The sequence below is a fragment of the Lycium ferocissimum genome, chromosome 11, assembly GCF_029784015.1.
Source record: "Lycium ferocissimum isolate CSIRO_LF1 chromosome 11, AGI_CSIRO_Lferr_CH_V1, whole genome shotgun sequence".
Taxonomy (NCBI): Eukaryota; Viridiplantae; Streptophyta; class Magnoliopsida; order Solanales; family Solanaceae; genus Lycium; species Lycium ferocissimum.
The window spans coordinates 40,396,122-40,423,774 of record NC_081352.1 but is presented as its reverse complement, the minus strand read 5'-3'; the positions used below and the strand labels follow the sequence as shown (position 1 = coordinate 40,423,774).

General features: G+C 35.4%; 1 protein-coding gene and 2 pseudogenes across 1 annotated transcript; all 3 read right to left on the bottom strand.

Annotated features, from left to right (window-relative positions):
• Positions 1-3,885: 3,885 nt before the first annotated feature.
• On the bottom strand, positions 3,886-6,038 carry LOC132038336 (F-box/kelch-repeat protein At3g06240-like). The gene is made up of 3 exons (XM_059429016.1): positions 5,011-6,038; positions 4,632-4,710; positions 3,886-3,941 (listed from the first exon to the last, which is right to left on the bottom strand). The coding sequence occupies exons 1-3, from the start codon at positions 5,713-5,715 to the stop codon at positions 3,886-3,888; spliced, it is 840 nt and encodes a 279-aa protein (XP_059284999.1). The 5' UTR covers positions 5,716-6,038.
• A 1,481-nt stretch (positions 6,039-7,519) lies between these two features.
• Positions 7,520-11,231, bottom strand: LOC132036718 (cytochrome P450 CYP72A219-like; annotated as a pseudogene).
• Positions 11,232-13,764: 2,533 nt separating this feature from the next.
• Positions 13,765-16,748, bottom strand: LOC132036719 (cytochrome P450 CYP72A219-like; annotated as a pseudogene).
• Between the last annotated feature and the right edge of the window lie 10,905 nt (positions 16,749-27,653).

Here is a 27,653-nt window from a genome sequence, read left to right as displayed (position 1 = left end):
TGCTAGCTTTCGGAACGATGTGCATATTCTCAACCGGATATGCAATTACTTATGTTAGAGAGCCAAAGACTACTTTTGTGCACAATTTGTGGGGATCTAGAAGACCAGCAATGAACTAAAGGGTTTTGAAAGCAATGCTGTGGCTGCTGCGTACATACTTTAAGAACTGGTGTGTGAAGATTATGCTTCCTGCTGCTGCTGCTTTTGCAGCGTTAAAGGTGAAGAAAGCACAGGAGTCGTTCATCGACATTGGCTGGTGGTTTCCGTGTCAAAATCCTGCCTAAAAGTGGCTGTTGCCTGTACATCTTGGATTGAAAAAAGTTGAATGTCTGATATGTTGGAGGTCAGATGTCACTCTGGATTAACCCTTTCCTTCACTTAGAGTTCGGATGAAAACAATGTAAATGTTCCTCTTTTGGGAATGAATGCATAGCGTCAGATTCACCGTTTGTTGATCAGTTTTGTTTCTCCTTGATGATAACCTGATCTATGGGGTAAACTTCTCATGGGAGGAAGTATTTCATAAATGTCGAAAGTATAATGAACAGCTAATCCTAATAGGTGAATTTCTTTTAGAGAAATCATTTTTAGGCTTCTCTAATAACCATAAAGAAAATCTACGACAAAACTAAGATCCATAAAGAAAATCAACGACAAAATGAAGATCCAGATACCTGTGGATGATTGGTGAATGTGTTTTCTCTGTGGCGCAGAAAACAAACTATTTTCAGTTCTGTCTAGGCTTAAATGGTGGTTGAACCGTTCAAATTCACAATCCACTTATCAAAACTAAAATGAACTGTTTTGTAATTTGTGTATCATATCATTTTTTCTTTAATACAGAATTACGAAGTAATTTAATTATTTGTGTATAGTTTCGTTTTTCTTTAATTTTTTTTTTTTTAAAAAAACTTTGCCCAGGAATAGTCTTTGCTGAGGTGCAAATTGGATAAAGTGAAAACAAAAGATGAGACCATGGCACTTATGACAAAAATAAATCATATATAGCTGTTATTCATTGCGTAGGTAGTAGTTTGCCGCCTTACTGTATGAGCACAACCTAAGCCAACTTGTAGTCATTTGCTGTTGCAGTCCAAACCAGATTTCCGGGGATAGGGAACCTTTTAACAACCTATTTCAGGCCTACAATGGGAAGAGGCGATTATTTTAAATTTGTGGATGTAGCTGGATTGCCCAATGGAAGACCAGATTATATTCTGTCTTAATGCAGAGTGAGATGAAGTAAGCAAATTGGATAAAGTGAAAAGATCTGGGAGTTAAAACATAAAAAATCAAGGCTGTTAAGCCATTGAGACCAATGAAATCTAAAAAAGGGAAATTGCATCATTTACAGGGGAAAGATTGCAGCTAAAAAGATATGGGACAAAAATAAATCATCCAAATACACCAAAATATACAGGCTGTTATTTTCTCGATGGATCTATCCACTTTCCATAGGCTCATTGCGTAGGTAGTAGTTTGCCGGGCAATGTAAGAACAAGTGATTCACTGTCTCATCTGTAAGGTGGCACATGACTACTAGCTATCTGAATACCCCTCTTCTTGAGATTATCTTGAGTGAGAGTCATTTAGAAGAGTTGTCCAAATGAAACATTTGACTTTTGGAGGGAGATTAGTCTTCCAGACCAGTTTCCAAGGCCAATGGTCAGTTAAAGCATTTGTCATGTTAAGTCTGCTGTAGCCTTCCTTGACTGTGTAGGATCCTTTGCTTGAACCATTCCATTTGAGACTGTCTGGGATGTGAGGATTTACTGAGCAACCTTCTAGCAGACTGTACAAATTAGTGAGCACCTAACTCCCAATCTTGCAAATTCCTTCTGAAGTTTAAGTCCCAAATGTTGCCTTCTCTATTGTTTGCGACTGTTGCATCCGGATCAGTAGCTATTAAGAAAAGCCTAGGATGAGACTCTTTCAATGGAAGATTGAGCAACCACCTGTCTTTCCAGAATTTAACCTTGTTACCATTCCCAATCCTGAAAGACACATCTAGGAAGAATTCATCCTTCAAATTGTTAATGTGTTTCCAAGGCCCCACTCCATGTGGGAGCTCTGTTTTCTTGGTGCACCAATTATCTTGTCTCCCATATTTGGCACTGACCACCTCTTTCCATAAAGTTGATGTTCCTTGGTTGAATCTCCACCACCATTTCAAAAGTAGACTCTTGCTGTGTTTGCTTAAATCTCTTATGCCCAATCCTCCTTGATCCTTAGGCAGTATCACTTTTTCCCATTTAACTAAATGAAATTTATGCTCCTCACTGTTCCCTTCCCAAAGAAAGTTTCTCCTCAGTTTATCCAGTTTACTCAACACCTCAGAAGGCATTGGTATAAGGGACATCATATATGTAGGGATGCTGTCTAAAACGCTATTAATGAGTGTTAATCTTCCTCCCATGGATAAGTACTGCATTTTCCAGTTCCCTAGCCTTTTCTCCATCTTTTCTATAACTCCATTCCATAAGGATCAGATAATGTAAAGAATGAAAGCATTGACGGATGAGCAGATGATTATCAGACTATTGAAAAGTGGACTTTGGAACATGAACTACACGGTATTGCCAAAGCAGAAGGAACTTCCCGGAGATACATTAGGATAACAGAACTATTAGATTCTTCTACAGAATGGTCAATGCACAGAAGATACAACCAAGTAGAAAAATTGATGGTGACACCGAAGACTTTGCGCAATTAAAAAGGGTTTTAGAGAGGGAGATCCTCTATCCCTTTTCCTCTTTCTACCAGTTAAGGAAGGTTACAGTTAGATCCTTAGTAATGTAAATTAACGGGATATAAAGCCTCACAATGGGCCTAGACAGGACGTACAGATTTCTCATATGCTTTATTCTGATGATACACCCAATTTTCCTGTGGTTACTGAGGTGTGATTGGTTTATCTAAGCCTCAATCTTGTAGTGGTTGAAGCATTACCTGAGTTGAGCATAAGGACGGCCTCATACGGCAAAGAGAAATTGACAAATATGAAAAAAGGCTAGCAAGTTGGAAGAGGCGGTATATATTTGTTGGAGAAGCATTACTTAGTGTAATGGATAGCTGACCTACTTACTTCATTAGCTAATTCCCCTACCAATGAAGGGGAAGAGAAGACAAGACATATTTAGAAGAGATTTGCTTTTTCATCAAGACTAGAACAGATATTCCATGGTATGAGACACAAGAAAGCATTCTTTTCCCTTAAGACAGTTGGAACAAAGTCATACTGCCAAAGAAGATGATGGACATAAAAGATTGGGTATATGTTACAAGTATATATTATTCAAGAAGTAGCTGATCAGTGAGGAACTATGAGAAAAAAGGTCGGAACAAATACTGCATGCTAAATCCTTTTTTTTTTTTTTTAATCAGGGTACTGTATGCTAAAACCAACCAAAAAACATGTAATATCATAATATAGCGTGAGTGGGCCGAACAGCATAGGGAAGCAGTGGGAGATCTTCATAAACCATAATTCGTTCTATGTTGGTGAGGGGGAAACTAAGGTTTTTGGCATGATGAATGGAAGGAGACTCACATTTAAGAGGAATTTCCTGACCTTATCAACTTTGCCATAAAAACTGATGAAAAAGTCGCATCAAGGCAGAAATGGTGTCACAACTGTTAAACAGGCTGGAAGGGGCACGGATCATGCATTAGATGCCTAACTCTATTAGGTGGAAGCACAAGAGGAATGGATAATTCTGAGTTGAATCAGCCTATGCTACAACCTTCTTTGTTGGTGGACTGTCACTTCCCTGGCCTTGAAAATCTAATTGGACGAGAAAAGCCACTCCTAAGATGAATGGTCGGTTTTACTTCTTCATCTAAAGATGAATGGGTTTTACTTGGATTGCTGCCCATGGTGCTTGCTTAACTTAGTGTAGCTTGCAAAACAAGGGCTTCAATATTAGCAAGAGGTGGGTTGCCTGAGAATAAAGCAGAAGTCAGTAAAGGATTACTTTGGTGTTGGCCTGGAAGGAAGCTGACTAGAAATAGCAGAAGCATGTCATCTATCACCCTATATTGCCCTTTTTCTTTGGGTAATCTAGCTGGAATGGAATAAAAGGTGCTTTGAAGGAAATGAGAAGCCTACACACAAGCTGAAACTAAAGTGCTGGTTCTTTGGCTTTTCCGGGAAATGTCAACTATACATGCCTTGGACAATTTGTTAGAATCCTTCAGTTTCCTATATCTATAACGGGACAGAGTTTTTGCTTGTTCATGTTTGCACCCTCTTGCTGCAGCTTCTCGTCAATCAATTGCCATACTTGTCAAAAAGAAAAAATTACTGGAATATTTCAAGGAAGAAACAAGAGAGATACGACAAGACATATGTGTTTCAGTAGCATAAAACATAAATCTCTAAACACTTTAACCAACTATGACAAAATCATGGGCAAGGGGAATCTCAATTGCAGATCAAGAATACAAGCATTTAGAAGTGGTCTTTGGTGTCATTACTACTAAGCCTCCTACAACATAGAAATTTGGCGAGAGTAATCACCAGATAGTTGCAAAAACAATACAATGTTTGAAATGATGATGAGCACAAAAACATCTACCTAGTAGTAGTCAAGACATTAGATTTACGGTCTCTAATCAAAGAATTTGAATACCCAAGAGTATAGAAAATTTCCATGTAATCCCCACACCTTCAAGAAATTTTGACCTTCCAATAGAGGTCCCAGTGTCAACCTGAAACCTGCAAAATAATGTCATGTTGCAAGAAGTTGATAAGATTTTAAAACAAGAACTATCTATGATATGTTTAAGAAGATTAGCACCTAAACCGTAGTGAGATTTATCCAAAAATTTATTGGACTAAATAGTTGAACAATAATATGAGCAAAAGAATCTTTTCTAGCTTAGTGTTTGTCTCGTATAGAATATGCCAACTCAAAAAATAGACTCAGCTATTATATTTACTGTGCATGTAGCAAAAACCTGTGGCTAAGCTACGGACTTTAAGTAGACTAGGAAGGTCTTTGAACTTGCCTGTTCTTCCGTTTTATCATGCGCAGCTTCGTTGCTTTCATTTTTAACATGTACAATCTGCAGTCCTCTTTTAGCGTCTGCCTTTAAGAACTTCTCTCTCCCACCTTTAGCCTCCCTCATGCATAAATTGGATGAATCTTTGCAAGTGTCACCAGCAAAATAATCTGTCCGCTTACCAAGTAACATAAGGCTCACTTTGTAAGTATGTACATGAAATGCATAGGAAAAAAATGTATGAGCATTATGAATGCCAAGATTCTTAATTTTTTCAGTTGCAGGATCATATGAAACTAAGAGTCCTTCGTCCGCTCTCCACAAACTTTCACCATTTTTCCTTGACGCAATTGGCCTCTCCAAGAAACTAAGCGGAGAGAAAAAAACATCAACAACATCAACGGGGTATGTAATGTGGCTTAACTTGATCCTGAACTGTTTCATCCATGATTCTGCTTCACCATACTCTTTCATCAACCAAATATCAATTATTCCGTCACCTCCATGGAGACGATCCACCAAACAAAGTGACTCATCTGACACAAAAAGGATCAGGCAGCCTCCACCAAAAGAACCAAAAGACTTGTTAACTATACTAGCCGGTGCCATTATAGCCGAGAACTTCTCCTTATGCACATCAAACAGAACAATCATATTTTGACGTCCAGAAGCAACCCAATGGCAAGCCCCATTCACATAAACCCCTGGCATCCGTACAAGAAACTCCCGATGGGGAGAAACATGAGTAATGTCTTGCCAAACACCGGTGCTTAGCTTATAAAGCTCAACATGAGGTGGTACCTCCTTAGTGGGTACTATCCTTACCACCTTATAGTCATTAGTAACACGATCAAATCCAAACCCATGTGTGTGATCAAACCCACGGGGACCACGTGTCTCAAGTGTAAAAATTGGTTGGGGGAGTTGAAAAGACTTTCTAATGGATGGATTCCAAAGATAGAAAAGGTCCCTGAAACCCCCAATACGATAGTCGTCTGAAAAACACAAAAGCCCATTACAACTACCCACAATATTAAGTCAGTCTGCCACACTCAAATGGAAAATCAAACTCAACATACTGATCAAAATTTTCATTATCACAGAACAAAGCATAAATTTCTTTTTCTGGTTCTCCTGAGTTATGTCTCACTAGCAAGTAATCATCTTGGTTGTTGTTGAGGTGAATGGAAATGAAATTAGAGCTAGTAAGAAGAGAATACCATGACTTGCAAACACTTGTACACTGAACAAGGGACTTTTGTGGGTAGTCTTAAAAAGACTTCAATCAACACTTCTTCTGGCAAATAATCAGACATGTTTTGGTTGATATTTGCAAGTCTTGATCAATGTATATTTCTACTTTCTTGTCTTGGGTTCTCTACAAAACCCTTCCAAAACCTCAGCAAAAAGTTATATTCATCTGCATATATGTTTTTAACCCCTATAACTTTGTTTAATACCCATGTGGTACCTTGGGATTAAAGAAAATACAAAATAAAAAAAGCATAGGGAAAAGAGACGTTGGTATATAGAGTAGAGTGTCTCTGCAGTCTGTACAGGATTTTGTCTTTTTTCCACTTTGAGGTTCATACTAGTTGAAGAAAATGTCAAAAAGCCCCAAGTCTTGGTCAGTGTGTATTTCTAATTTCTTGTCTCTGTTCTCTTACAAAACCCTTATTAAACCTCAGCACAAGTTTGAATTGATCCACGTATATGTTTTTAGTAACCCCTAAAACTTTGTGTAATTCCTATGTGGTTCGGGATTGAAAAAAAGAAAAATTTAAAAAGCTGTAAGGAAAAACGTTGGTACAGGGGGAGAAAAGAAAATGATCAAAATGGTCACTAATGTATGGGTTGGACTATGCTAACCTATCAACTCTCAGAAATTGCAAACACCAAAAACTGCACCACCAAGCACAGATAAAAAAAAAGATATAAATAAGTAGTGTAATCTATACCTCAAAAAGTTGCACCAGACTTCAAAAATTCATAAAACTGTACTTCCAATTGTGAGTTCATGTTAATTTTTTTATTTTACATTTCCTGTTAAATCTACGATCAGAGTTTTAAGGGACGAATATCCATAATGTTCAATTTTGCAAACGTAAAGGACCAAAACTACTCAGGGTTATATTTACAGGACCATTTTGAACCTATTCCCAAACTCAAGGAGCAATTTTTTGTCATTTTCTCAAAAGTTTGAAAGAGGGAATTTGGAAACTTTTTCTTATTAGATGGAGAAAAATTTAAAATTTCCATGAAGGAATTGCGCTCATGAATCGTTCTGTCCCTCTTTTCCTTTTTATGCACTTATCTACTAGTGAAATTATTTGAAACAATAGACAAAATAGAATTGTGGAAAGAATTATTGTATGCCATTGCAATTTAATTGGCCATAGCAAGTCATTGCTCTTTTCCTAAGCTGATGAAGTTTACTATGATAAGTTGCTCTTGTAAGTAAATTTTACTTGATTATGCAAAGATCCCATTTACTAACATACACTCTCTGCGCACAAACTTAGAACTCTAAAGTAAACAATCTGATTTTTCAATTACAACAATCTACAACACACGAGTGTAGACGGAGTTCCATTTGGCAGTTCTACAAGCCTTAAACATTACTTTTAAATAGACAAGATACTGCTTATAAGTAAAACTACAATTTGTGCAGAATAAGTGGAGCACCATATTGGGGTTGAATAGTTATTATGGACCGAGGAGCATGTGCATAAGACGGAGACAGTTCGAAGGAGAAGCGTTGTAGGATCATAGCCAAAGCCAGCTTTGCTTCTAACATGGCAAAATTTTGTCCAATGCATATTCTGGGACCCCACGTAAATGGAAAAAATGTGACTTGACCCTTTGTTGCACTTGAGACTCCATCTCTGAATCTCTCTGGCCTGAACTTCTTTGCATCTTCCCCCCATATCTCTTCATCGTGATGTAATAAGATCACCGGTAATGAGAGCAGCACACCTGCTGGTAGAGATACATCTCCTAATACAGTGTCTTCATTAGGCCGCCGCATAAGTGACACTACTGGCGGGTATAGCCTTAAGGACTCATACAAGATCATTGTCACCTGCAACAAAAGGTTCTCCTCCATCAATGATATATAGCATGAAAATGGGCCACAAAGTTATAATCCGGTACTTCTATGTTGGCGGGAGTTAGCAGGTACCCGATGGAATATAGCATGAAAGGAGACTTCACATAAGCTTAAGCTTTGTCCCTAACTCTTTCCTATACGCGAAGTACTTATCTAGCTTCCGACTAGTCTGCAAATAAGAAAGATACTGCTCATCCCCCCTTCTTGGAGGGCGAGTTATCTCTCCTGTTCATAAGAGGATGCAGAGTCTAAGTACATTGTCACAATACTAGTGTATTCACATTTTATCTTTTGTGAAAATAGACGTGAACATGATATAACTACACCTTTTATAGAAATTGTTTTAGAGTTTAAGCTGAAGCAACGTACGGACGAACCCACTGACAATATATTGGACCTACCCCTGCTCATGCTAAGATGGATTCCACTAATATCAAGAAAGCATGGATATAAAGCTGACTTCCCTAGCGGCAACATGATATATTTAGTCTAGTATTAGGTATCAGAATTAGCACACAATTCTTTTCTAATTTAAGGACCACGTATAGCAATAAAACCAGACAAACTCCAGGGCTGAGAACTTGAACCAACAAGAATACATACAATTTTTAGATGAGTCAATCCATCAAAATCTGGTTTCTGACTCCCAAAGACTTGTAACACCTCTTCTCTGGCCTGTGCCTGCCAATCTTCATGCCTACTCAACAAAATTAGAGTCCATACAAGCAACACCGATGTAGTTTCCTGGCCAGCAAAATAGAACAACTTGCATTCTTGAATGACTTCTTCAATGCTCAGTCCAAAATCCTTGTCCCATGCTGTTCGATTTCTTTAAAATTAGATTCCAGCAATATACCAAGTAGATCCTCATTATTAACCTCCCCTGCTTTCATTGCCTTCACTCTTTTATCAATAATAACTCTAATTGAGGCATGAACATCCCTTTCAATTTCCTTCATTCTTCTGTTCCTCTTTGTTGGCAAAAACCTATGAAATAGTCCAACAAATAAGAAATTTGAAAGTGAAAGAGACATCCATCAACACATAATCAAACATAACAGCGAGACTTGATCATGCTGCATTTCTCAATGAACTTTGTAAAGGAGTAATATGGCTACAGCTTAAGACAATCAATTAACCTCCAGCCTGGGATATAAACCGTGCGTATAGCTTCGACAAAATGCTGAGCTTGTTCCTTTTGAAGTTCAAATATCCTTCTACCTTCTTCATAGCTACTGCCAAAAGCTGTCCGAGAGATCACGTCACTACTCAATTGCTGAAGGTGAGGCCATACATCTATCTCGTGTGGACCCTCAACTGAAACAATGTCTTCCCATTTGCTCAGCATCTCAGTACAGCTCAAGCAAAAAGCTGGAAGCATATGCTGTTTAAGAAATGGTTAAGAGACAAGATGCAAGCAAGTACCTCAAACAAGAATAACAATCAAGCTGCTTCAATGAAATTAAAAGAAAACGGATGGCCTAAACAGAACCCGTTACAGTTACAAACCTTTAGCTTCTCTAGATGGAAGGCGGGGTTGATGATTTTTCTGTGTTTTGCCCATTTGTCTCCCTCCTGGCTTACTAATCCTTGTGTCAGTAACTTGGTTAATGGATTTGAATGAGGCTTTTGATAAAGATAGGTTTTGGTGAATATTTCCTTGATAAGCTCAGGGTCCATGATGAAAATCAGTGGTTTCGGACCCAACCATATAAAGGGTTTCTTCCCTGCAAGCAGATGATTCCCTATTAACTTCCAAATTGAAACTAATAGGGCTTTTGAAAGATAATAGAGCTGGAAATGATCCAAAACCTGACTCTCCGAGGAAATGTGGAAGCATTTGAAGTTAGAATGAAGGCTGGTTTAATTTGGATTACTTTAGGTGATATCATTAGTTTTCCAAAACAGTTCATTAGCCAGAACTACATTTTGATTATTGTACAAAACAAACCAATTTTTTAGTGCTAACAACAAACAGTTCCTTACAAGCAATTCATTATTCAAGAATTAAAAATAACCCTTTGTTTAACTAAACACAACTACTTTGATTATCTACACCAAACAGGATTATTAGCAAAGAGCTCTAAACTTGTTTTGTTCTGGAAAAGTTAAGCAAACCACACCCTGCAAATTGTTCCTAGACATAAGGTCAAAGTTCAGTTAAATCAAGCAAGTTTGTATCTTCTTTAAGTTTAGTGCCTAATAACAAGCTGAGGGGGGGTTGAAAATGAACAAACCCCATATTTTTGGGATTTAAGTACAAGCTATACTACTCCTACTATATATCCAAATTCATCAACTAACGAAGTGTTTGGCCAAGCTTTTAGGGAAATAAATATACGTTTTTCAGTAGTAGCAGAAGCGGACAAAAAGTAACTTTTACATTTAACTACTTGAAACCTTGGCCATGTACAAATTGCAACTTTAGTATTGACAAAAGTGTTATCCAAATTGATTAACCAAACACAAATGACTACTCTCCAAAAGTATTTCATTCAAAAAGCACTTCTGACAAAAAATACTTTTTAACATAAACAAATTCTGAATTGACCAAACATGCTAGACATAAGACTGAATGGCAGAAAGGGGTAAATTAATGGAGGATGAACAAATTAAAATCTTGAAACAACTCTTTATCCAACTCATGTGAAAAAATTCATAAGAGAAAGAGTAGTAATCAAATTATTCAGTCAATTTAAGTTGCTATGAGTAAAGGAAATGAATGGGAGATGTACAAAAAAAAAAAAAGACATACCATATTTCTTGATGGTGTCAAGAAAGAAAGGCACCAATCTTGGGGCAATATCATCAGAAAGACTCATGGGTTTGGAATTAGTTCCCTTAATCATCCCAGAAAGCTCTTTGATGTCTCCATACAATATCCTGTAAGAATTTCCCTTCAGGCCTTGTCTTTTCAGTAACTTTTCCAACTTCTTTGGTCTGAACCAAACCCAATTCAACACTCTCCATAGACACACCACTAGAGTAATACCTATGGCAGCCCAACATGCTGTTACTGTGATTTGAACACTGTCCATTTTCACTCACTCCTTGTGTTCCTCTATAGAATTGTTAGCTACTTGACTTCTTTTTCTTTTTACGTGTTGCATAATTTATATTCCCTCTTTGTGTTCCTCTATAGAATTGTTAGCTACTTTCTTGATCCGGATTAGAAGGGTTAAACTAACTAACATTCGGTCTGAATCAAGACACAGAATCTTTAATTTTTTAGAAATAAAACTTATAGCCTGGTTAGCCAAGCTTATTTTTTTTTCCAAAAATACTTATTTTTTTAATAAGTATTTATTTGAAAAAAGGTAAGGTGTTTGATCAAGTTTTTAGGAGAAAATAAGAAGCAGTTTTTCAGAAGCTAAAAATATAGCTTTTGCTCAAAAATATTTTTTTGAAAAGTACTTTTGAGAAAAATACAAATAGAAATACTTTTTAAAAGTTTGGCTAAACACTAATTGTTGCTCAAAAGTGTTTTTTAATTAATTGGCCAAACACAAACTATTTTTCGCTAAAAGTGTTTTTTGAAAAATACTTTTAAAAAAAAGTACTTTTTAAAATAAGTTTATTTTAGAGCTTGGCCAAACAGGCTATTACATACTCCCTTTCTGTTCACTTTTACTTATTCAATATTCTAAAAATAAATTTTTACTTTTACTTATCACTTTTAGTATATTAAAAAAAAAAATTTGTTTTATATATAGTATTAATTACTCATTTTAAATTATTTTTTAAATTTAATAAAAATATGCATCAATTAAGATGAATTCATTGATAAGTTATGCACTTCATATATTATTTCTTAAATAACATAGAAAGTTCAAAATGAACGAGTAAAACTGAACGGATGGAGTATTTTATATGTATTTTATCCTTATTATTAATAATTGGTTGAAAAATTTAAGAAATTTTTAGTAGTTGCACAATTTTTTAAATATATTTTGTTCATTTCAATCATTAGAAGAACTTACTAATAATTAGTTGTCATTTTATTTGTGGCTCCGTATATCGAGTCAATACAGAACGAGTAAAAAACAGAGGGAGAGTAGTACCTATACTAGTTGTGCTAAGGTCGTCATCAATGACGAGCAAAGTTGAAGAATCTGAGGATCAGGATATCAGCACAGAATTGAATAATTACACCCTTGTGTCTTTCTGTGTTGACACGAAAAAATACAGCTTTTTCTGGATGACACGATCACTGGGCCCTATTTAAACTTTACGGAAAGACGTTGCTACCCCGAAATAAAATAATTACCCGCTCATATTTTTTTTACTTTCATGTCTGTAAAATTATTTATTCGAAATGCTCCCAAAATTATAATCCTAACATGGTATATAAATATATTGAGACGATATCATATTTATTTATTCAAAAGTCATACTTTATTAGAAAAAAAAACTTTTGTGGTATCATTCTCTTATATACGGACTAGTCTCTAGTGTGTCCATGTTAAGTAGTACCAGCGATATAAATCATATTAAAAATATGAATGTAATGATTATTACTCCCTCCGTCCCAAAAAAATTATTCTCTTTTAACTTAAAAGATAAAATTTAAGAAATAAAGGAAGACTTTTGAAATTATGGTTCAAAATAAGCCTTAAATATTTATGTGGCTGTAAATTATCTCATAAAATTAAATTGTTTTTAAATATAAAAATGAAATAATCTTTTTAGGACTAAAAAAAAAAGAAAAGAATAAAATCGTTTTGGGAAAGAGGGAGTAGTATGTTTCTGCCTTCTCTAAGCTTTTTGTTTTGATTATTTTCCTTTTTAACCCCAAAAACGTTGTTGAATTACAATGCAGAACATAGAGCATCTGAGGTACCGAGTTTTTTTTTTTTTTTTTTTCAGCACTAATTGAGAAGGGAATTCCAATGGCCCATAAAAATAGGTCAAATGATCTGCCCATTTTGACTTATTTAATTCTGCCCATATGTAGTTCAAAAATTGGTTCATGAAAAATTTTGTCAAAATATTTATAATTTTTTTCCTCTTAAATTTGATAGGTGTCATATTTTATAGTCATAATAAAAAAAAATTATTGAGTACTTAAATAAATTTTAAAAAAAATAATAAAGAAATTAAAATTTAGGATGAATTGGATGGGTTGGTTTATGACCCGTTTCTTAGCTCATTTCAATCCAAGTAATTTTTGCGCGGGTCACTGATCCGCTCATTTATTAACAAAGCTTATTTTGATCGGTCAAAATTCACCTCGCCGATTTGACATCCCTAATATCTTTTTGTTCATTTATTCTTTCTTATGCACTTATCTACTTGAAGTAGTAAAATTATTTGAAAAAGTAGAAAACATAGAATTGTGTATATAATTATTGTACTACCATTGCAATTTAATTGGGTATTACAAGTTCTAAGCTCATGGTATCAAGTTATAACGATAAGTTACTTGTTGCAAGTAAATTTTACTTGATGATGTGAAATTTCTATGTACTTATCATACATTATTTGCGCACAATACTTAAAAGTCTAGAATAAACAATCTGCATTTACAATTACGACAATCTACCACACACGACTGCAAACTGTAAAGGGCGTTCCATTTGGAGTTCTACAAGCCTTAATTAAATATTTTGGACTAACTCTAATAAATAACATGCACTGCTTACAAGTACAAACTATATTTTGTGCAGAATAAGTGGAGCACCATATTGGGGTTGCGTCGTTATTATGGACTAAGGAGCATGCATATAAGATAGAGATAGTTCGAGGGAGAAGCGTTGTAGGATCATAGCCAAAGCCATCTTTGCTTCTAACATGGCAAAATTTTGTCCGATGCATATTCTGGGACCCCAGGTGAATGGAAAAAATGTGACTCGACACTTTGTTGCACTTGAGACTCCATCTCTGAATCTCTTAGGATTGAATTTCTTTGCATTTTCACCCCATATCTCTTCATCGTGATGTAATAAGACCGCTGATAAGGAGAGTAGCACACCCGCTGGTAGAGATACATCTCCTAATACAGTGTCTTCATTAGGCCGCCGGGTAATTGACATTACTGGGGGGTATAGCTTTAAAGACTCGTACAAGATCATTGTCACCTGCGTCAAAAAGTTCTCCTCCATCAGATATAGATAGTATGAAAAAAAAAAAAAGACTTGACAGAAGTTTTGTGCCCAAACTATTCCTAGTGAAGTACTCATTCAGCTCGCAACTAGTCTGCAAGTGAGAAATCTACATTTCATCCCCCTTTCTTGGGAGAATGAGTTGTCTTTAATGGGATCTAGAGTTTTAAGTACATATAGTCCAGTATCAAACACTAGAACTAAAATGCAATCTTGTCAAATTTAAGCACCACCTAGTAGCAAAAACAACCAGACAATCCACGCTGAGCAGTTGAACCAACTAGCAATAATACTTACAACTTTCAAATGATTCAATCCATCAAAATCTGGTTTCTGACTCCCAAATACTTGCCACACCTCTTCTTTGGCCCATGCCTGCCAATCTTGATGTCTACTTAACAAAACTAGAGTCCATACGAGCAATGCAGATGTAGTCTCTTGGCCAGCAAAATAGAATAAGTTGCATTCTTGAATGACTTCTTCAATGCTCATTCCAAAATCCTTGTTTCCATGATGTTCAATTTCCTTAAAATGATTCCAGCAATATGCCAAGTAGATCCTCATTTTTCGCCTCTCCTCCTTTCATTGCCTTCACTCTTTTATCAATAATACCTCTAATTGAGGTCTGAACATCCTTTTCAATTTCCTTCATTCTTGTGTTCCTCTTTGTTGGCAAAAACCTATGAAATAGTTTAATATACAAGAAATCAAAAAAGGAAAAGCAATATGCATCAATAAATTATCGAACATGAGAGTGAGAATTATGTTGCACTTCCCAATGAACTTTGAATAGGAGTACTATGACTATAGTAGAAAAAAAAATCATTTTACCTCCATCGTGGGATATAAACCGAGTGCACAGCTTCTATAAAATACTGAGCATGTTCCTTCTGAAGTTCAAATATCCTTCTACCTTCTTCATAGCTACTGCCAAAAGCTGTCTGAGAGATCGCATCGCTAGTCAGTTGTTGAAGGTGAGACCATACATCTATCTCATGTGACCCCTCAACTGAAACAATGTCTTCCCATTTGCACAGCATCTCAGTGCAGCTCAAACAAAAAGCTGGAACCATATACTGTTTAAGAAATGGTTAAGAGAAAAAACTCAATGAAGGGACACTTCCTGTAATAAACTTTGTATTCTGAAACACAAGATGCATTGCTCCGAACAAATACATGAAGAAAGAATCACAAGTAAGTTGATGTTCAAATGAAAATAAAACAGAAAAGGACAACTCAAACAGAATCATTGCAGTTGCAAACCTTTAGCTTCTTTAGATGGAAAACAGGATTGATGATTTTTCTATGTTTGCCCCATCTGTCTTCCTCATGGGTTATCAGTCCTTGTAACAGAAACTTGGCTAATGGACTTCTATGAGGCTTTTGATATAGAAAGTTTTTGGTGAATACTTCCTTTATAAGTTCAGGGTCCATGATAAACACCAGCGGTTCTGGACCAAACCATATAAAAGATTTTTTTCCCTGCAAACAGATGTTTCCCTTTTAACTACTCCAAATTGAAAATAGATATCTATTCGACATATAAAATGAAACTAACATGGCTTTTGAAAGATAAATAGATTAGGAAACAAGAACACACCATGCAACTTCTTCAAATCACATGTTCTTAAACCTAATCTTACAAAGAAAACTGACAGCATTCACAAGTAGAATAAGGCCCGGTTTAATTTGGATAACTTAGCTGATATAATTTGTTCTTCTCCTTAAATCAGTTTCATTAGTAAAAACCATCCGGTGATTACTGAACCAAAAAAGTCAAATTGTAATGCTAATGACAAACTGTTTCTTTCAAGAGAATTAAAACATGATTATTTAAGAATTATCAGATATCCTTTATTTGAACAAAAGAATCTATTTTGATAATCTAGACCAAACAGAAGCTTTAACTTGTTTTATTTCTGGAAAAGTTAATCAAACCATACCCTGCAAAATGCTTCTAGGCATAAGGTCAGAGTTCAGTGTAAATCATGCATGTTTTAATCTTCTTTAGTCTTTTAAGTTTAGTGCCTACAACCAAAGTTGAGGGGTTTAAAGTGAATATTTAAGTACAAGCTTACACTATTATATAATCCAATTTCATCAAATAAGACACAGCAATTGAATCACTCTTTGTCTAACTCAGCTGGAAAAATTCATAAAAGAAAGAGTATTCAAATTATTCAGTCAATTAAGTTGCTATCAGTAAAGGAACTGAATGAGAAATTTGTAAAAACATACCATGTTTCTTGATGGTCTCAAGAAAGAAAGGTACCAATCTTGGTGCTATATCATCAGAAAGACTCATGGGTTTTGAGTTAGCTTCCTTAATCATCACAAAAATCTCTTTGATGTCTCCATACAGTATCCTCTAGGAGTTTCCTTTTAGACCTTGTTTTCTCAGTAACTTCTCCACCTTCTTTGGTCTGAACCAAACCCAGTTCAGAACTCTCCATAGACACACCAATAGAGTAATTACTTTGGCAGCACAAGATGATATTACTATGACTTGAACATTGTCCATTTTCGCTCATTATTCGTGTCCATTTCCTTGCATATTTTATAGAGTGAATAGGTTTAAAAAAGGCATAATACATAACCAAACACTCAAACTTGGCCTGAGCTGGCAAGTATGCCCTCCAACTTTAGATGTGCACAAGTAGGCACCTCAACTTGTATAAAATTTGAACATGTAAACACCAATGCTAACGTGGCATTGACGTGGCACATAAATTTTAGAGGTGTCTTAGATGATTATTTTGTAAGTTGGAGTGTCCAACTGACAAAGTGGAGATAAGTTGAGGTGCTTAATTAAGTGGAGATAAGTTGAGGTGCTTTCTTGTACACACTCAAAGTTAGAGGGCACACTTGCCAGCTGAGACAAAGTTTGAAGGCCTGTGTATGTAATATGCCTTAATAAAACCCTAAACTATCACCTTACAAGTTTCATATCTAAACTATTGGGTGTTCATAGATTTCCCCTGAACTACCATGAACTCATATTAAATACCACCGGAGGAATATGACATGCTACGGGAACATTACGCTCTTCAAGCTCCTCCAAAGAGTTTCAAGTGACAGTACACGTGGATTTTTTTAAATAGACAACATTTTGCGAGTTTCATTCCTAAACTATTAGGCAGAATCCCCTGAACTACCACGAACTTATTGTGCCACCTGGACTCACTTTTAAGACTTTTTTTCATCATCTACGCACCTCTCAACAAGTTATCCCTAAAATTTTGCCACATATTCAAGCGAAGTTTTTAATCTAAAGGGAATTAAGTCTACGGGGTAACAGGAACACCTAATAATTAGGTATAAAACTAGTGGAATGGTGATGGTTTAGAGGGGTTCTAACCTATTCACTCTATTTAGAGTTAATGGTTAATAAAACACATCTAAACTATCACTTTTTCGCGAGTTACCTACATCAACTGTCCATTGTTCTCTTACCTACCTAAACGATCACTCTTTTTGTATTAGAATACACCTCTATGCTAAGTTGCTCCCTTTGTATTAAAGCACACCTCTATGGTTAGTTGCTCCTTTTGTATTAAAACACTTCTATGCTAAGTGGGCCAAATATTTAAAAACAACCAACAACAGGCGCGCGAAGGCCAACCTAACATCGAGGTGTGTTTTCATCCAAAAGGCGTGACAGTTTAGGTAGGTAAATGGAATATTGGATAATTGAGATATGAAATTTGCGATAAATGATAGTTTAAGTGTGTTTACCGTTAACTCCTCTATTTAATACCCACAATTTCCGTGCAATGGCGAAAAACCGAGGGTTAGGGTATAAGCAACGGAATTGACGATCTGTTATCCAAGCATAATACCCGACAAGATCACAGATTTCCTCCATTACTATGATATCATTTTGTAATGGAAGTAAGTCAAATTAATTGATTAAGAAAATTAGAAAGACCCCTCACAGGGCCGATTAAAAGTTTAAAGTAAATGATTGAAATAAAAAAGACGGAGGTTAAGATTTCAAACGTGGCCAGCTCGAATTTCTAAAGGAAAAATAGATTGCCGTACACCATATTTTAAGCAAATATAAATGGTTGAAAATAAAAACATGCAGGCTAAGATTTCAAACATGACCAGATCTAATTTGTGGAACTAAATCAACTCCATAGCCATGTTCACTGCAATTTGGACAGAACATGGGGAGATCTTTGCACCATTTCTGAAGCAATTCACCATCACTTTTTCTTTTTGAAGCAAGATATCAAGCCTAACGAGTTGCAAGTTACTGAATTTTAAATTAATAATTTTTAAACTTTTTCTTTTGCCTTCATGGAGCCTGAATTTGAAAATTTATGGTTTGCCATTTTAATCTTTTTGAGTTACTAAATTTTAAATTAATAATTTCTTAAAGATAAATACGAGGTTTGAAGCAAAATCAATGGATTTTACTTAAGTCGCTTCCTACCCCCTAGCTCTGCCCCTATTTGTGTCAGACATGGCAGAAATTAAGATGGCTTTCTTCTTAAATTTCAGTTCAACAATCTCTGATTTTCCTATTGTAATAAAATATTTTTTCTTGTAACACACTATTTTTTTAAGAAAAGTCGATTTTTTCATGCTTCCAAGCCTTTTCTCTCTTCGGTTCTGTTTTCTAAACTCTTTGATTTCTCCATTGCAGTAAACTATCAACAATATCTCTTTACGATTGTTAGATACTACCCTCTTCGTTTCAATTTATGTGAACCCATTTGATTGGGCAAGAAGTTTAAGAAAAAAGATAAGACTTTTGAACTTGTGGAGTTAAATGAGTTACATATATTTTGTGTGGCTATAAATCATTGCATAAAGGTAAAATGTTTCCACATATAGAAAGGGGTCATTCTTTTTTGCACGGACTAAAGAAATAGGTTCACATAAATTGAAACAGAGAGAGTATAAGAAACCAAATGAAGAAGAAATCAAGAAAGATTTTGAGTATGATCATTGACTTTCCTTAGATAAGGAATATATTAAAAACAACATCAAATGGCTACGTATTAAATTAGTCACTCGTAGACCCATAACCATGTTTAAGTGTGTGACCATTTAAGCTTTTAGATGAGATTATTACAAAATTTAATATGGTATCAGAACACACTTTTATTATTGAATTATATTCTCAACACGCCCCTCACGTGCGAGCTTTTTTTTTTCATGGGCCAAGCAGGTGGAACTTCTTAAACTTTTAGATGAAATAGTCAACACAATTCAATAAATCACTTGGTGCTTCACATTAATGCAGTTGTCATAAATTCAAACATTAACTACATATATACATCATTATTAGCACTTAATCAAGCAAATCACTAGCTATTCTCAGTTTGCTTAGGAAATTATTGGTATAAAAAAAATCCCATTACTCTCGAGTCATGCTAGGTAAATGCTTTCCAATAAAGTCTTCAGAAGTGTATTGGTTAAGACACCTAAATTATTTATGAAATTTAGAATGCCATGTTTTGTTGACGGCAATAAACTAATGCATGTTAACTCACAAAATGCATAATGTATTCAAACGTTGGCCGAAGCCTCTATAAGAGGACCAGTTAACTATGAAAACTATACGACCAATTTGAAATTTCATAAATCAACTGGAACTTTAGTCCAGGATATTTGCTCCTTTTCGTTTCCGGATGTTTTCCATTAAGCAAAATTCAGGGTTATCTTTTACCTCAACAGCAGTTGTGAACAAACTGACCGTCAAGCGAATCCAAATGGCTAAGTTGGAGACTAAAATCCAGATAAGAAAAACATTAAAGCCTTCAACTCCTACCCCGAATCATCTTCAGAGTCTCAAGCTTTCGTTGTTTGATCAGCTGGCTCCGCCTATATATGTACCAGTACTGTTCCACTACTTGCCGAGCAGTGAGTGGAACAGGGCAGAAAATACCGAAAGATGTGATAAGTTGAAAAAATCTTTGGGCCAAATTTTACCCTCTAGCAGGGAGATATAGAAAAGATGACTTGTCAATTCACTGCAATGATGAAGGTGTTGAGTATGTTGAAACCAAAGTCAACGCGGATCTTGCTGAATTTCTCCACGAAGGACTCAATAACGTTGAGCTTATCGATGATCTTCTTCCATGGCGTGTTCCTCCTGTAAGATTAGTTAATTCACACAGGATCTTGAACACAATAATCTTACATGGAGATAATACGGAAAACATACCTGATGCGGAAGACATTATCACGAAAGCGGAAGCGTTAATTGTGTAAACTGATTTATACCTCCTTGCCCTAGTCTTACGTTACCACACCCGTCAGTGATGGAAAAAAAATGTATAGAATAAGTGGTAACCCTAATGGGTGGAGGAAGGACCAATTTATAGGAGTTGAGACTTAATCCGGTACGTCCATCAAGTAACCGATCTAACGGACGAGATTTATTCTTCATTAAATATTAGTTATGGGCTTTACATTAATTGGGCCACATATTAGAATTAATAAAATTCTAACATTCTCCCACTTGGCCCAATGACCACATAACACTAATATTTAACAACATAAACATTAGTTGCGCATAAAATAAATCTCTTACATAACGTCCATCATACATACCATAATATAACAAACCACTAACGCGAGTTATGGCGGTTATACATAATTTTGTGCTACATACTCCCTTTCATATACTACAACATTAGCAACTTATCATACTGGGTTCATAAGCTATAAAACATTTAATATTATGGTCCACAATAATGTCTCATTGAGACTCATCCTGTAATATCTCAAAACAATAATGTGTACACCATTATGAGAAACAGGAAATTCACTAATGTATATCAGAAACACATAATTGAGCTCAGAGTGTCAAACATTATAAAGAAAAACATTAATCATAAGTACAACCAAGACCCATTCTATGTACATGTTCTTTAAATGTCTTTGGTTGTAAACCTTTCGTTAACGGATCTGCAATCATGAGATCAGTTCTAATATGCTCAAGTGACACCCTTTTGTTTCTGAACTTCATCCTTGACGGTAAAGTACTTTAATTCCATATGTTTGGCACCTTTGGAGTACTTATCGTTCTTGAAGAAGAATATTGTGCAGAAGATATCACAATAAATTTTCACGGCTTGGTAATGGTGTCAACAACCCCAAGTCTTGAAATAAAGTTCCGCCCATAATGCATGAATCAGTGGCTTCAAAACATGCCACAAATTCTCGCTTCCATTGTGGATGTAGCAATGACGGATTGCTTAGCACTCTTCCACGTATTGCTTCTTCGCCTAATAGGAACAAGTAACCAAAAGTGGACTTTCTAGTGTCAACACATCCACCATGATCCGAATCCGAGTATCCAATGACTTCCAAACTGTTGGATCTCTCCCATATGTGAGCATGTAATCCTTCGTTCCTTTCAGGTACCTCAAAACTTTCTTTGCAGCTTTCCAATGATCAATTCCCGGGTTACTCTGATATCTTCCCAGCATTCCGACCGCAAAACTAATATCCGGTCTTGTGCAAGTTTGAGCATACATCAAACTTCCAACAATAGAAGAGTAAGGAATTGACTCCATTTCTTTTCGTTCTACGTCATTCTTTGGACACTGCATGAGACTAAATTTGTCCCTTTTTGAATTGGAACAACTCCTGCTGAACAATTGTTCATGTTAAATCTCTCAAGAACTCTTTCGATATAGCCTTTCTGAGACAGTCCCAATAGTCCTTGTGATCTATCACGGAATATTTCTATCCCTATCACGTAGGATGCCTCACCCATATCTTTCATTTCAAAATTCTTAAAGAGAAAATCTTTCGTCTCACGTAATATGCCCAAATCATTAGCAAAGAAGCAAAATATCGTCAACATATAGGACTAAGAATATAAACTTTCTCCCACTGATCTTTTGGTATATACACCGATCAACGGTGTTTTCCTTAAATCCAAAAGATGTTATGGTATCATTAAACTTTATATACCATTGTCGTGAGGCTTGTTTGAGTCCATATATTGACTTCTTTTAATTTACACACCATTTGACATTTTTCTTTAATTTCGAAACCCTGCGGTTGGTCCATATAAACTTCCTCCTCGAGGTCTCCATTAAGAAAAGCGGTTTTCACATCCATTTGGTGTAACTCTAAATCATAATGAGCCACCAAAGCCATAATAATTCTTAACGAGTCTTTCTTTGAGACCGGTGAAAAGGTCTCTTTATAATCAATGCCTCATTTCTGAGTATAACCCTTGGCAACAAGTCTCGCTTTATATCGTTCAATATTGCCATTTGAATCGCGCTTGGTCTTGAAGACCCATCTACACCCGATTCTTTTAGAACTTTCTGGCAATTCAACGAGATCCCAGACTTTGTTGTATTCCATTGATTTTAACTCTTCTTTCATGGCATCAATCCATTTGTCAGACTCAGTACTTTCTATGGCTTGTGAAAATGAAACCGGATCTTTATTAAGTCCAATGTCAAAATCCAGCTCTTGTAAATAAACCACATAATCGTCTATAATAGCCGATTTTCTTTCCCTTTGAGATTTTCTCAATGGCACTATTTGTGGTTCATTTGCGTAAGATATTTGTGAGTTAGTTCCTTCCTGGAGTGTTTCATTCAAATGTTGTTCAGTATTGTCAAAGTGTTCTTCGACAACGGGAACAATATTTGTTATTGGTGTGGAAGTAGGCACATTCATGGGCAATGGAACATTAACCCTTACCTCATTTATTTCCACACTTTGTCGCTCGACACTCCCACTAACTTCACCATTTTCAATGAATCGTGCATTACCAGCTTCAACAATTCTTGAGCTATAGCTTGAACAGTAAAACCTATATCTTTTAGATTTCTCTGGGTAACCAATAAAGTAACCACTTACTGTTCGAGAATCTAATTTCTTCTCATGTGGATTATAAATTCTAGCCTCCGTTGGGCAACCCCAAACATGCATGCAGATGCCTTAAACTAGGTTTCCTTCCAGTCCACAATTCAAAAGGAGTTTTTGGAACTGCCTGACTAGGAATCCTGTTTAATAAATACACAGCTGTACTAAGAGCATACATCCACAAAGATATAGGTAATGAGGAATTACTTATCATACTCCTAACCATATCCAAAAGTGTCCGATTACGCCTTTCTGCAACCCCATTTTGTTGAGGAGTTCCTGGCATAGTATATTGTGCACATATGTCATGTTCCTCGAGAAACTTTGCAAATGGACTTGGACATTGTCCCGATTCGCTGTATTTTCCATAAAATTCACCACCTCTATATGACCTAATGTTTTTCACTTTCCTATCTAATTGCCTTTCAACCTCATTGACGTACACTTTGAGGGCGTCCGTTGCTTGATATTTTCTTTCAAAAGTAGATATATCCATAACGTGAAAAATCATCGATAAAAGTGATAAAATATTTTTCTCCAACAAAAGATGGAACATCAAAAGGTCCGCAAATATCAGTGTGTATAATTTCAAGAAGCTGGATGCTTTTTGTGGCACCTTTCTTACTATGCTTGGTTTGCTTTCCCTTAATGCAATCCAAACATATATCAAGATCAGTAAAATCTAGATTCGGGAGAATCTCATTCTTTATTAATCTTTCTAACCTTTCTTTGGATATATGACCCAAACGTCTGTGCCACAAGTAAGCAAAACTTTCATCCAGTGAACTACGTTTAATTCCAACATTTTGATGTATAGCAAGAAGGGATTCAGAAAAAACATTATCGAGTTTCAATTTATATAAACCATCAATAAGAACACTAGAACCATAAAAAACAACATTCTTATATAAATTGAAACATCCATGTCCAAACTTAAAATCAAATCCAGAAACATCAAGTCTTGAAAGAGAAATCAAATTCCTAGAAACTGAAGGAACATAAAGAGTCTGTAATAGATCAAGGTGATGTCCAGGTCAAGATCAAACGATAAGTCCCTATGCCTTCAATTGGAGCCTTCATACGATTTCCCATGAACAAGAAATCCTTATTTGGATTTGTAGTTTGGATCGTAAGAAATCCCTGCAACATAGTTGATACATGAGTAGTTGCACCAGAATCAAGCCACCAAGTATTATTAGAAACTTCTACTAAATTTGATTCGAAACATACAAAAGCACTAAAAGTACCTTTCTTTTCGAACCAAGCTTTACGTTTTGGGCAATCTTTCTGATAGTGTCCTTCCTTTCTACAAAAACGACACACATCTGCCTTGAGTTCCTTGGCGAGCATCCCGGAACTTTAAAGGTGTGCTTTCTTCTTCTTGAACTTGTTGGCCTTCACTTTAAGTTCCTTACCAGCTCCTTGACCTATGAGGTTAATAGAATGACCTCCTTGTTTCTTAAGTCTTGATTCCTCCTGAGTAAGCATACTGGACAATTCACTAACATCCCACTTATCCTTAATAGTGTTATAGTTAATTTGGAATGGTCCATACTCAGGAGGCAATGAGTTTAGAATAAACTAAACTAAGAAGGAGTCATCCACTTTCATCCCCAAATCTTGAGTCTTGCTCGCAATATTAGTCATCTCGATGATATGATTTCGCATACTACGCGACCCATCAAACTTCATGGTTGTGAGTTCAGCCATTAGTGTACCAGCGAGAGACTTGTCAGCAGAACGAAAACGTTCTTCCACAAACTTCAGGTATTCCCTGGCACTTTCTGTCTTTGGAATAGTACTCTTAATGTTGTTGGCAATAGTCATTCGCATAAACATAAGGCTCAATCATAGAGAGCGTTCCCATGCTTTATGGAAAGACTTCTCATCCTCACCGCTTGTATCAAAGAATATCGTGTGTTTTTCTTTCAAATAGAGCCAAGTCAAGATCCATTACACCTAAGTGGAACTGACTTGTTCATGCCATTCGAGAAGTTCAATCCGTTGAACACAAGAATGTATGAAGCAAGCGAATGAAGAGGAATAGCTGCAAAATAGATATACATATGCTCACAAATTAGAAAATAATGTGGATTCAGTAAAACAATAAAAGTATATCGTAATTCTCCTTTGGGTGATACTACGACATACTACCATAATTTAAATGCCATTTTCAGCTTTAACAGGCAATTAAATATTTTCAATCAAAAATATACGACATCTTTGGATATACAATACATATTTTATTAAATAATATTAATTTACCTCATTATGTTCACTACTCATAGAATAATTGATTCACCTTTGGGCAAATCTTTAAGTTCTAGCAATAGTGAAAGTCCATTTATCCATTTATTTTCAGTAATTGGCATTTCGTTAGTTTAATGGATAAATGACAATTTTATGTATGCATATATTTTTTCCCCCTTAAACATACTAGTTCGGCCACTTTGGTGACTAAGAAACTATATTAACATAAACACACACATAAAATAAATATCATAAATTTTGGATGCTTGTGAATATTGTAAACATTCTAGTTTGGTCACTTTGGTGACTAACAAACTATAAACATGATACATGCACCGAATAAACATAAATATTATGTATGTGTTAATTTTAAACATACTAGTTTAGCCACTTTGGTGACTAAAAAACTATATCAACATATATAAAATAAATAACAAATGGCTTCAACAACTTAATCGCACAAAACAGATTCTTTTAGGGCCCCAGAAATAAAATATTATCACAACGTGGATTGCAATTATTAAAATAATGCATTCAAAAGACTAAAGAATGAAACTTTATTGTCTGAGCAGTGAACGTAATGGGCTAAACTTAAGTTGAAACCAAGCACCATTACATATGTAAACATTATACCTAATTTTATTTAACTAGGTTATGTGATGTATTGACTTTAGAGGCTAAAAGGTAACCCAGTATATCCTTAAAGGATTTTGACCAAATCAGAGAGTTATATACTTCAAAATAAATATGTTGCCACATATAAATTCAAAATAAATATGTCCAATAATAGGGCAATATCGAAATAGCAAAACGCCAAAATCGTTTCACACAATTATCACGAATCGAAAACGTAAGTCCAAAAGCAATTCAGTGATCCCGTTAACACAATAATACAAACATCATCATATGTGTTTTAATTTCCTACACGAAGATTATCGGTTCAAATATCCAGGCTCTGATACCACATGTAAGATTAGTTAATTCACACAGGATCTTGAACACAATAATCTTACATGGAGATAATATGGAAAACATACATGATGCGGAAGACATTATCACGAAAGCGGAAGCGTTAATTGTGTAAACTGATTTATACCTCCTTGCCCTAGTCTTACGTTACCACAGCCGTCAGTGATGGAAAAAAATGTATAGAATAAGTGGTAACCCTAATGGGTGGAGGGAGGACCAATTTATAGGAGTTGAGACTTAATCCGGTACGTCCATCAAGTAACCGATCTAACGGACGAGATTTATTCTTCATTAAATATTAGTTATGGGCTTTACGTTAATTGGGCCACATATTAGAATTAATAAAATTCTAACACCTCCGGCAACAGATTTGCTGTCTTCATTACTTGGAATCCAAGTGAACAAATTCAATTGTGGAGGACTAGTCATGGGGATACAAATTTCACACATCTTAGCGGATGGTTTCACGTTAGGAACATTTGTCAACGAATGGGCGCACATTAGTGTTACACCCTATTTTAACCGGGGTCAAAATAGTTTATAACATCCGGGTAATTCCGGAGTTATTTAAAGTTAACGAGTCGCCACCTAATTATTTATGGTGAATTAGGGCACCTAAGGTAATTAAAGTAATTATCTAAAGTCTATTTGTTTTAAAGTCTACGAAACCAAAAAGATTCTAGGCACGGGTTCAATTAACCTAGAGGGAAGGTATTAAGCATCCTCTAAGTTCCATTAACAATGGTTAACCGACCGGACTTGTGATTAATTAGGCTAAGTGTGTAGATATAATATTTTAATATTTAAGAAAGTAATCTTGAAAGCATTGCTAAAGTTATAAATAGAAGTAGAATGTTGTTTAAAGTAAAACTTGTAAAGTAGTGATTGCATAAAAAGTTTAATTATAAATAAACTAAAAGAAACGAAATGTGTAATGTTCTTATGTATTTGAAATATGAATTATGCCACTATCAAATCAAATTGTATTTGTAAAGTTATTGCAAGATTGGTATTTTTACAAAAAAAAGATGTGTTTCAAGTGTATTAAGATAGTTAGAGAAAATCTTGATTCTTTAGCTTAAAATATATAATCATGCTAGTTTTACAAAATCAGTGGTTCTAGAAGTAAATAATATAAGCATTTTAAATCATTTTGATGTAAAAAGGAAAAATAAAGCTTGTAGAGTTAATTAATGGTGTAACTACCCATTTCTAAACTAAAGCCCCTTAATGTCTAGAATTTATATAAACTACTCAAAAAGATAAAATGTCAGTCATACAAAGCAAATAAAAATACACCACCATAAAAATAAGGAAGAGAGTAAAGAGTAGGGTTTCCCCTTTATTAGGGGCCCCAAAAAATTCCTCCG